The 12,401-nt window shown below is 46.1% G+C and overlaps 1 protein-coding gene across 1 annotated transcript in view; it reads right to left on the reverse strand.

The window, feature by feature from the left end:
• Positions 1-7,302: 7,302 nt before the first annotated feature.
• The window catches only part of ZBTB38 (zinc finger and BTB domain containing 38), a 23,480-nt gene continuing 18,381 nt past the window's right edge, over positions 7,303-12,401 (reverse strand). The window contains exon 3 of the mRNA XM_006162318.3: positions 7,303-12,375. Within this exon, the coding sequence (XP_006162380.1) occupies positions 9,796-12,375 (2,580 nt within the window). The 3' untranslated portion in view covers positions 7,303-9,795. The remainder of the gene's footprint in view (positions 12,376-12,401) is intronic.

The raw sequence follows: 12,401 nt of genomic DNA on the forward strand, positions 1-12,401 counted from the left end.
CGTGGCATAGAATCAGTAGGGGCGTAACCCTGTTGGTCCTGCAGACTCAACATCAGCTCCACGGGGCAGGGCAGCTCTGGAGTAAGGCCAGGGTGGAGGCCTCTTGTCTGAGTCTAAGGAAGACACTGAGCCATGAGCAGTTCCCAGGGGCTGGCATAATGTCCTTGTCATCCTGAGCAACAGCGGAGGAGGCTGGCTCCCATTGGGATATTACATGATGAACGGTGGCTCTGAATTCTTACCCCTGGTCTTCAGGAGGAGAAAGGCCAGACATGAGGGATCTGCTTGGAGAGACTTAGGAAGCGGCCAGTTGCTCCCCCACCAGCACGCTCGTACTGATACTGCACGAGTCAGCGTCCGTGCGTGGCACCTGACTCCAGAAACGGGCAGAGCCTAAGCTACACTGTCTCGGGTTGGCAGCGTTTGGGAGAGAAACCAGCCACTCTGGAGGTGAGTCAGCTTCCCCCTGGCAATAGCCCACTGCGGGTGGGACGTGACTCAGCTCTGAGCAGTAGACACGTCACTTTCTTGTCCATTGGAGGGCAAGGGTGTGTATGTGGTCATCGATGACCCAGGCTTTCAGGGCTATGACGTCATACAGTGGGGCGACTGAAGGAGCTTGAAGATCCTTTCGGAGGCTCTAGTCTATACCACCGATTCAAGCTCGCTAGTCCAAATCTCAAGCTCCTTGATAATGGGTCCTTTTGAGAGACTGAAAGTTTCAGATTTGTATCACTTGTGCATACACACGCTTCTACTTCCCTTCTTTCCTGATTGGATCAAGCCCAGCACACGTATGAAGTCTTTCATTTGCCTTGGGCCCAATGGAACAGTATTTTCATCCCAACATAAAGAGCTTGTTTTGGGGTCAGCAGGTGGCACAGTGGTTAAAGCACTGGACTCCCATGTGGCCAACCGTGGTTTGAGGCTCAGATCAATCAGCCTAAAACTGATACCGGGCACGTGTGCATGTGTGCCCAAAATTCCAAGAGGAGAATGGAGAAGAGATTGTGGCATGGCCATCACCACCACCCCCCCCGGGGGGGGATGATTTCTCAGTTTCTCTCTGTCTCTCTCTGTGTCTCCAGTGAACGCACGTGCCCTATCACAAAAATCTCTCTTGAAAACAAAACAAAAACATGGAGGCCTGCAGGTGACATGGTGGGTCCTGGGCTCCCACAGGGCTGACTGGGGTTTGAGTTTTAGACCTGGCCACTTGCTTTCTCACTCTCCTTCTCTCCCTCTCTCTCTCTCTCTCTCTGGTCAAATTGAAGAAGTTTAAATAAAGTTAATAACTCTTTTAAAACAAAACAAAAAAGAGCCTTGTTTTGACAGTCCTTGAAACCTCTTTCCATTTGTAGTATTGGGTTGCTGGAAAAGTCGTGGCACACAGTACGTCATGACTTTTCCGACAGCCCAATCTTTTTGGAATTTCTTCCTCTCTCAAGTCCCTCATAGATAACCGCAGGAACGCCCTGGTTCTACTATCAATAGTGTTGTACTCTCTGCCTTCGTGCTGCTCTGAGAGACTGCTGGCCGAACCTACTGCCCTTTGCTCTCCTAGCAGGCTCTGAGATTGACTCTACTTCTGCCCACACCAGCTGTGTGGCCTTGGGGAAGTTACTGAACCTCCCTGTGCTTTTCCTCCCTGTGCTTTTCCCCGTGGATTCCTTCCCTCCCGGTGCATCCCTGCCATGCCCCATGATGGATGCCTGTCCGTCTCTCCATGGAACCTGGGCTGGACCGAGACTGCCTGGAGCCAGTCTGGTGAAGCCTTTTGGTGTTTCCAGCCCCACCGCCATTTGACTCCGATTGCTTGAGAGCCCCTGCTCAGCTGGTCCCAGCCAAACCAAGGCCACGTGAAGTCACAATACATGGGTGTTGCGAGTCACCAAGTTTTGTGACACAGATACCCACACTCGACCCTGGTGGTGAGGATAAGAATGTCGATCTCACGGGTTCCTACGCGCATTAAATTCGTTGTTATTCACTAGTGGCTTAGAACAGTGCTTGCCCATACTCACTGGCATCTAGAATATGTTGACTTAAAAATGAATGACCTAGGACTCTGAGGGCGTTCGGCTCTCAAGCTAACGAGCTCTCAAGTTGAGGAAAGGCCAGTATTTGTTACTGTCCCAATTTTGGGTCTTTCAAACACATACCTTAGTCAATGTAGATTCCATTGGTGGAGGTGAAAACAGTGTCCTGGACACCAAAATGCTTGGCGTTGGCTCTTCTCTCTGAGCTGAGGCAAACCCCTTCACTGACCTACGCCCCAGCGTCCATGGCTTCCAAATGAAGGCAATAATTTGCCACCACGACAGGACTGTTGGGAAGGGCAAATTGGAAAATATTTGTCAAGAGCATAGATTCTTTATTTTTTCAGTAATTATGTTATTTAGCTTTATTTATTTATTTTAATTTAATTTGACCAGAGAGAGAGAGAGAGAAAGAGAGAGAGAGAAAGAAAGCATACCACCAGGTCTAGGACTCCAACCAGTCGGCCATGTGTGAGTCCAGCACCCTTAGCCACCACACCACCTGCCAGCCCTGAAGAACACAGATTCTTTAGCCTTAATCTTTGAACCTAAGGTTTACTTAGTTACTTTTCTCTTTCTTCCCATCTTCTTGAAATAGGAGTCCTCAAGTCCCACCTTCACTCCTCCATCTGCTTCCACCTGCACCACCACACTGAAACTGCCTTGCCAAGGTCACCAGTTGAGTTACACAGGCCCAAACCAGCTCTCATGAGTCAACTGAATGCATCTCTTCCCAATTCCAAGTTGAGTGACATCATGTTACTAGCTTAAAACCATCAGCCTGGGGGACCAGCACGTGGCATAGTGGCTACGTCGCTGGACTCCCATGTAGTCAACCACGGTTTGAGTCCTGGACTCAGTGGCTTGAACTCATGCCAGGTGCGTGTGCGTGCATGCCCAAGATTCCGAGAGGGGAATGCAGGAGAAGGGATTGCAGCGTGGCCATCCCCCTGGGAGGAGATTTCTCAGTTTCTGTCTCTGTCTCGCTCTGTCTTTCTGGCGAGTGCCCTATAGCAAAAACCTCTCTCAAAAAAAAAAAAAAAAAAAAATCAGCTATGGAAGTATTTACACCATAGGAATTGGCAAACACTATATACATCAGGGATTTCCTTCTCTCTTGAGAGTTTGTTGTTTAATATTTTCCAGCACCTTGCTGGCAATGACCTTTCATTTGCTGATGCAAAGGTCACTTTCCAGACTTTCTTTCCTTGGCTTTATCTCCACTGGACACAACTGATCATTCTCTTCTTAGAGGTTCTCCTTTTCTGACTTCTCACTTGCCACTCCCTCACTTGTCCTCTTACTTCTCTGGTCTCGTCTCTGCCTCAGTCTCCTATATAGGGTTTCGACTGATCTTTCTAACATTAGCATTTTTTGGCGTTCTGTCTCCTTTCTCTATACATGTTCCACGGGGGACACCGTACATCCCTAAACTAAAAGGCTATCCTGATCCCTCCCTCGCCCTCACTTCCCATGTCCAATCCCATATCAAGTCCTGCTGATTCTATGTCCTGCATCTCTCCCAACTGCAACCACATGATCCGAGTCATGATCATTTCTATCCTGGACAGTGTGAGGGCTTCCTAACGGCTGGACTTCTGGTCACTACTGTCTGCCAAGCCCTTACCTACATGTCGGCCACAGTCACTTTTTTTATAATATAAACTTGACTCAGGGGCCAGATGGCCGTGTGGTGGTAAAACATGACACTCTGGGGCTGGCCACTTGGGGGCGTTCTGAGTTCACGTACAGGGAACTTCGTGAGTAGGTCAGGCACGTGTAAGCCCATGACCCAGAGATGACTGGGGTCGGGGGTGGGTTGAAGCATCAGGACCCTGCTGGGGGTGCTGTCTCTCTGTCTTGCTCATGGAAGAAATGAATAAACTAACAAACAAAAATGAATTGAAACACCCCTGCTTTAAACAAAGGCTTTCCGTTCATTCATTCAATGGCTTTCCGTTGCCCCAGTATAAGACGCACACCTTCGCTATGACCTGGAAAGCCTTGCATGGTGTAGCTCCTGCTGTCCAGTCTGATCTTACGTGCATTTCTCTTGCAACTCGGGTACTGATCTGCAGTCACTGTGTCCCTTTCCTTGGACTGTACTATCCCTCCACCCGGAGACACTCTCATTTCAATATTCGTCTTTCAGATCTCAAAGCGACTTCCTCAAGGATGGCTCCCCTTGACCTCCCAGAGTGGGTTATATTCCCGCATTAACTGTCCTCATAGCATCATTGCAGCTCTTCTTCATGGCACTTATGGTGGCTGGAGTTATTTTGTTCCTCATGAGATCATAAGGTCCAGGGACTATTCACTTTTCCCACTCTTAAATTCCTAGAAACTAGCTGAAACATGCTTTAATTTTCAAATTCATGATGGAGTGCATGTGTATGCATGAGGGAGAGAAGCACCCTTCACAGAGCTCCGCCATGCTGGAATCCCCGTCCTCCAATCCTCTGGCTCACCAGGACCCCAGGCATGTCCCTGGCGTGTTCTCAGGCTGACTGGGCCAAGGACTCAAACTTCTCTAGGCATATGGCTTCCAGCTCTGCAGTCTGACGTGTGACCTACTGGGCGACAGTGATTGGACCTCACGTATGTTTGGAATGAATGAGACACAATCTTCAAACCCATACCTCCCGTCAGTCCCCTCTTCTGAACTTCTGACTTGCATCTTGTCTCCTGGCAACTCCACTCTTCCACCTGTTCTGGCTGCACCTTGGTGTCATCTTTCTCATCCTCCTGGTACCTAAACTAGCAGCAAATGCTATCAGATCTCTCTTCAGAACTTACCCAATAGTTCAGCCCCACAGTATGTGCCTCCTAATGAAATAAAACCCAACCCAGAAAGTTGGCCTGCTAATTCCTGAATTCTGAATGACTAATTTCTTCAAAACTAAATTGCAAAGAGAAAAAAGAGACGAGAAGGAAACCTACAGGTTAAAAGACAAATATATCAACTAACTGCAGGGCTGGACTTTAGTTGGAGTCTAAACTTTTACAATTAAAATGGTAAGAAACAGGAAACCAGCAGTTAGCGTAATGGCTATGTCGCTGGACTCCCACGTAGTCAACCGCGGTTTGCGTCCCGGATCCGGTGGCTTAAAACTCACGCCTGGCGCGTGTGCGTGCGTGCCCAAGATCCCGAGAGGAGAATGGAGGAGAAGGGATTGCGGCGTGACCATCCCCCCTGAGGGGTGATTTCTTGCTTTCTGTCTCTGTGTCTCTCTCTGCCTGTCTGGTGAGCGCACGTGCCCTATAGCAAAAACCTCTCAAAAAAAATGGTCAGAAACAAAAATTATGACAACCATGAGACAATAAGAAAATTTAATTTGATGATATTAAGGAACTGTTCATTGTCAAGGTGTGATAATATTATGGGTATATTTTAAATGTTTACATTTAAAATAAAAAAATATTTTTTAGTTTTATTTATTACTATTATTATGATTTCATTTGACCAGAGAGAGAGAGAGAGAGGGAAAGTGAGAAAGCAAGCCTCCAGGTCCAGGACTCAAACTGTAGTCAGCCATTGTGGGAGTCCAGCGCCTTAACCACCATACCACCTGCTGGCCCCAAATGCTTACTTTTTAAGACAGGCGTACTGACATATTTGCAAATGAAATGGTATGTCTAGGATCCACTTCACAGTAATACAATCCAGAGGTGAAGTGGGAGGGTACAGATAAAACCAAGACTGGTCATGAGTTGTTGATTCGAGTAAGATAATGGGACCGGGACTCACCAAACTCGCCTACTTTTCCAGATGCTTGTCATTTTCCTTTTTTTTTTTTTTTAAGGAGAGAGATTTTTGCTATAGGGCACATGTACTTGATGGAGAGACAGAGACAGAAAGCGAGAAATCACCCCCCCCGGGGGGGGCAGTGGAGGGATGGCCATGCTTCAATCCCTTCTCCTCATTCTCCTCTCAGGATTCTGGGCATGAACACACCATACTGAGCATGAGTTTTAAGCTGCCGGGTCCAGGAATCGAACCGCAGTTGACTATGTGGGAGTCCAATGACGTAACCATTGCACAATCTGGTTTCGAAATTTTCCATATTTAAAGCTATATTAAGAATGTGAGCTGTTCTTATTTCCGCCTGTCCTACCCTCACCTAAGCTACTGTCATCTCCCAGCTCTGCTGCCCAGCCTGCATCCGACCGTGTCCACCCTGGCCCCGTCATACAGTCTGTTCACTACTCTGCAGTGCGAGTGAGGTTTTCCAGCACATCAGACCCTTTTGCTCTCTGATTAAGCCCTCTTAAAGCTGCCTTTCTTCATAACGCTGCGTTTCCTCACACGCCACTCAGTTTATAGTAAGCATTTTTCTCTAAGGAGAAAAGGAACAAACTCATGCACTTTGGAGTCAGATAAACCTGGTTGGAACCCTGGCTCTGTCTGGCTGTGGGATCTTTTCAGTCACTATAAAATGTGGGTAGTGACTCTGCTTGCACTAGGGAACATGAGCTAAATGGCCTATGGAAAGAACGTCGTCAAATGCCTGGCACTCGCATGTTTCTGTTCTCTGTGTAGAACGGAGTATTTCCATGGGGGCATTTCACACTTTATTATTCTAAGATCAGGCCTAGGGACTGGCAGGTGACGTGGTGGTGAAGGTGCTGGACTCATACACGGTCAACCATGGTTCAAGTCCCAAACCTGGCAGCTTGCTTTCTCACTTAACCTTTCTCTCTCTCTCTCTCTCTGGTCGAATTAAAAAATAACAACAAATAAAATAAATAATTCTTTAAAAAAAAAGGGATCAGTATATCAAAAGCAATTATCAGAAGAGTTCAATACCTTATTCTTTTTTTAATGCCATAATCCATTTGAGTCCTAAGCATGTAAGTAGATGCCATGAGATGTCAATAAGGAAACTGAAATATATTGAATGAATGAGTGTGAGTCGAGCTGTGGCTCACACAGATGAAATAGCTGCACAAAAGAATGGACATGAAGGCATTTAAAACGAGACTTCACGTAGGAATAAGCTATTTTAATCAAGCAAAAACAAATTTATATTCCGTATTTCTAAAAATAAAATTAGACTTTTTCAACCCTTAACATCTGCATTTAATAATATCTTCTAACCAAAATACAGATGCTAAAACAGCAAATGACAATAGATCTTGTACAGCATACAGTATGTTCACCGCTTACACGTAACTGTAACTCTAGCTGGTCATTATGGACCCAAGGCATACTTCGACTTCACTCATAATAAAATTTCCACGATTAGCAAAAAAAAAAAAAAAAAGAAAAGAAAGAAAAAGTGACGAGGCTGTCTTAAAACGGCTTTGCTATAAATTGTATAGAATATACAGAATTACAAAGTCAAGTATTTTTTTTTTATCAAAATATACACCCCCTCCCTGAAACTAACACAAGCTATCAACATTTTAAACGAATAATACAATTGTAGAAAATATTTGCAAAATTATTTTTTCATGTATAAATATTCTGCCATATTTACTTTGGTCTAGAATTATCAGCGTACAAGTCCACTTAGAAAATCTGCACACGTATAGGCCAGGGGACATTACTACACGGACTCACTGTAAATTTGGAGTTACCTCAGATCGAAACAACTAACAGAGGCAGTAGTTCTCCTGGATTCGTGACCCTAACTGAGATCAAACAAAGGAGTGGGTCACGGGATTGCTTAGTCAGGATTCTAATTGTCGAGTGAAAAATAATTTCCATCAGCCCTTCGCGATGATCTCTTTAACAAAACCCAAATGGAGAGTGCAGTTAGACATATACACAATGTCGAAAGGAAAGGCGAATTCACTGTTCTCGTTTTCCGCTACCATGTAACACTGTATGGAAGTGAATGTGGATGAACAAACGATAAACGCACATACAATATTGGGGCTCCTTAACGGCAAGTTCTACGGTATAAAAAGGTCAACTTCCATCATGTCCTTTTCTGGGTGTGTAAACGCTTTCTTGCCCACCCGGATCCATACTAAGTCTTCTTTACAGAGACACTGAAACACTTGTGGAGACAAACTGTAGTCCTTTGAGCCACTTCTTCATAATGATAACTTTCCGGCTTTGGATGACCTTGAGTTTATCAAATCCAATGAACCTAAGTGGCTGCGGGTCACCCCTGAAGTGGGTTCCAAATTCTGCTCATACCGGTGATCGAAAGGTAGGTAGGACTGTTTTCTCTCTCCTTCCTAGTCTGGCAGTTTTTAAAGACTCCTGACTTCCTGCTTTCCAGGAACCTAGCCCACATGATAGACTATTCTATAGGGAAGTTAGATTTTGAGGACCATGTTTAGGTGTAGGTTAGTGTTAAAGAACATTTAAGAACGTAAGTGGGCTCTAGCAAGGGGCTAGGTGTCCGCAAATAGGAAGACGAAGTGTCTGGCTCTGTGTGTCTCTTTTTGAGGGACCCAAGTAAGGAGTGGAACCTCATCACTCCATATCCTACCTTCCCGCTGCACCCCCCCCTACAAACAGAGCTACCACTGAGACAAGGAAGGCTGCCCCTTCCTCTTGCCCATGCAAGTCATTCATGGGAAGGGTGGGGTCCCCGGGGAGTCTTGCAGCCCTTTTCTTTTATAGTAGAAGGTACTTGTGGGCTGCTGCATTGTCTCCAAGAAGACCAGTAATTGTAGGGATCAGGCTTTCTGTCACTCTCAAATGCCCGGGGATTCAGTACTACATGTGCGCCTTGTGATAAATCTCCTGGCCCTTCCATCAGTGGGATGGGAGATGTCAGATCCCGGAAGTCTGTCTGGGATAAACTCCCCAGATCCATGACCTTGGGATGGCTGGAAGACTGCAGAGAGTTTCAGAAGAATCTGACCCTTCTTCATTCTCTGGGGTGAAGCCATTGGAAAGTAATATACAGGACAGGTAATCACAGGTACATTTCTCCCCTAGATAAGGCATGACCTAGGTTTTCTGTGACTTGAGTACACCAGTTCTGACGACAGCTTAGCCGTAACTTTAAGAGAACAGCACTCCATCTAAAAGCATACGCATGCTCTTAAGTCATACTCAAAATGCTTTCTACTGGCTTTTTACATTAGTCCTCGTTATTTGCAGATCTACTGCTCATCATAATTCTCTATAGGGGATACAAACAGTACAAAGTTATAGTGACTTATATATATGTAATTTACAAGGTTTGTGTTGCAGAAGAGTAGTCTTAGAGCACAAATGCATGTCCTACTGCAGGTTACTCATCACACACATATTTTCGATTATATTGTCTCCTATGTATCCATTGACTTAAACAAATCTCAATAGCGCAGAAATAAAGGATGGGAATACTTGTTTACCACTGAACACATTTCGAACATGCCATCTTCATGATATTTGACTCTTATTTTCTCCAGTGACTAAAGACAGTTCAGCATTTACTAGAAAGTTTTAAGTTAGGCTAAAATTAAACTCCTTTTTTCCACTGGTAGAAATACCACAGCTCAGAATTTTATGAACTTTCATGAGATATTTAGGATATTGAAGGGTTCAGCTATTTGTGTGTGTGTGTGTGTGTGTGTGTGTGTGTGTGTGTGCATTTTGCATAAAGTTAATGCTAAAACCCAAAGTAGATATTAGGATCCTTTTTCTGGAATTTTTTACACATGAGATTAAAAAAAGAAAAAAAGCAAACATTTCACTGCTTCATGACGGGTATGAGAACAAAACAAAACGAAATGAAAAAACACACTTAAAAAAAAAAAAAAACCCACACCAACCGATATTTTGGAAGATGTTTGTAACTATTCCTACTCAAAGGACATTTCCGACAATGGTTTGTACGTGATCCTTTTGGTCATTGTCTTCCCCATCGATGAAAGGCGGAGTCTCCGAGGGATTCGAGTTTTCGTGGCACGGGTCACCCGTCTTCACCTGCTGACCTGGACTTTTGAACAAGTGTTTCTTCTGGTGCATTCCGAGGGCAGCAGCAGTCTTACAAATTTTGGGGCACTGGAAGCAGGCGTGGCCCTTCCCGTTATGCTCCCGGACATGCCTCTGCTCGTGATTCCTTTTGGTGGAGAGATACAAAAAACTCTGAAAGCAGAACTGACAATGGTAGCGCTTCTCGCCGGTGTGGATTCTCTCGTGGATTTTGAGGGTCTCGTTCAACGTGAACGCCTTGTTGCAATACTGACAGATGAACTCCTTCACGCCCAGGTGGATGCGTTCGTGCTTCTGTAAGTTCCCTTGCACCGAGAAGCACCGCCCACAGGTCTTGCACTGGTATGGCTTCTCTCCAGTATGACACCTCATGTGCATTTTGAGTGTGGAAGGGCTCTGGAACTGCTTGGTGCAGAGCTCACAAATGTAAGGCCTCGACGTGACATGCCGGTGGGGCCTTCCTGGGTTTTCAGCCCCTGATGCCTTGTCTCCATCGCAGAGTTCGCACTGCAGCTTGGGCATCTCTTTATTTTCTTCCTCCTCAGAGGCCTTCTCCTGAGGAGCCTTCCCCACGGCACAGTCTAGTTCTGCGGGGTATTTACACTTATTGCTTGGGCTCTTGTTCCCGTGCTCTTTCCTCCAGTTGACTTTCCTCATTTTTCTCAGCTGTCTGGATTTCTTTTTGGGTTTGTAGTTGTAGTAAGGGCGCCATGGTTTGTCGGTGGAATCCTGGTCACTTGCCTCATCGAAGACTTCGCTCATCTCCACGCACTCAGACTGGCAAAGCTCGAGTGGGCTCTCGGCATTGGCTTCTGGGTCACTCTCCTGTGGCAATGTCTCTTCCTGCATTTGATGCTTGGGTCTTCTCCCTCTCTTATAAAACAACTTAGATCCGAGGATGTGCCTTTTCACAATGGCTTCATTCCCGATTTTCACTGTTATTTGGCAAAGGGGGGCAACGTTGCTATTTGTGGAAGTTCCAGGCAATGCAGGTTTCGCAATGTAGGTTTCGATTTTACTGGTTTCTTCAGCCGTACTTGTGGTTTTGCTCAATGACTCTCCAGGATCAGTGACGCATTTTGACTCCTCCGGTATTTCTCCCTTGTTATATGGTAGAGTCTTCTTTTTCTCTTTAATGCCTTTGGGTCTGGTCGTAAACCTCCCCACTTTGTCTGGCTCAGGTTTGCCATCGTCTTTCAGGGACTGACCGGCAGCTAGGTCTGAAGGGGCTGTGGGATGACTCCTGCTCATGGTAGCAATGGCGTTGCTATGCATTATCACGGATGAAAACTGACTGCTGTGCACAATGACCGAGGGAGCTGAGCCACTGTAGCTGATCACAGAGGCTGAGTTCTCACTGCCGTTACTCAGAGACAGAACAGGTACCTCCCCTGCCTGGACGTCAGAACTCACTGCATTTTCAGTGGAAGAAACTGACACCTCGGTTGAATAAAAGTTATTGTCGAGGTCAATTTTCAACGTCTCCTCTCCCCATTTGGAGCCCTCAGTACTGTGTATGTTGGCGGAAGTAGGTGTGTTCTGACATGCAGATGTGTCCAGTGGGACGGCTGGACTACTGGTCAAGGTGGTATTCACGCTGTCCTGGAAATTCAGCGTAGGCAGTTCAGAGCTGTGTGGATTCTGAACAACGTAGGTACCAGGTGCAGACTCGTGCATTTGACTGTTTTCTCGGGCATTTTCATAGGAAGAATTTCGGTAGCTCTTATAAGGAGCTCTCTTGCATTTCATAGGCAGCAGCCTGTACAGTTTATATGGGTACACACTAGGCTTCAAGCCTCCATTCGCTGTCTTTTTACTGATGGAGAGCCTGTGATCTATGGCATGGAAAGACTTCTGATGATTTTTCAGGATATAGTAGGTCATGAAAGTTTCAAGACAGAAAATGCACTGGTACCGTCTTTCTCCCGTATGCCAAATTTCGTGTCTTGTCCTGTACTCGGCCAAGGCAAACACTTTGTTGCAGTAATGGCAAGGGTATGTTCTTCTCCACGAGTGAACATTTGCGTGTCTCCGGAGGCTGGATAGAGTCACGTAACTCCGTTTGCACACCACGCAACTGTACAGCATCTGCCCGTTAACAAATTTAACCATGTGGTCCGTGTCTGGCAAGGTACTTCCAGTGCTGGAAAATTCGCCAATCCTATTTTCAGATAATAGAGGTGCAGGACTTGTGAACGAACCTCCATTTTGTCCAATGGTGGGATAGTTTTCTAAAAAATGTTGGTTTCCTCCGGGAACGGGCAAGTGGCTCGACCTCATACAGATCTGTTCGTGCCGATCCAACCTGTTGAGGGTGGTGAACTGTTTGTTGCAATATTTGCACACTAACGGCTCCTGCGTGGGCTTGTGAAGCTGCATGTGTGCACCGAGCAGGGCACTGCTGTCGAAGGATTTGGAACAACAGCTACAATTGTAAACGAGGGCCGGGACCTCGGCTGCCGGCGGCCCGGGGCAGT

This window comes from Tupaia chinensis, unplaced genomic scaffold (assembly GCF_000334495.1).
Source record: "Tupaia chinensis unplaced genomic scaffold, TupChi_1.0 Scaffold139833_1, whole genome shotgun sequence".
NCBI classification, from domain to species: Eukaryota; Metazoa; Chordata; class Mammalia; order Scandentia; family Tupaiidae; genus Tupaia; species Tupaia belangeri.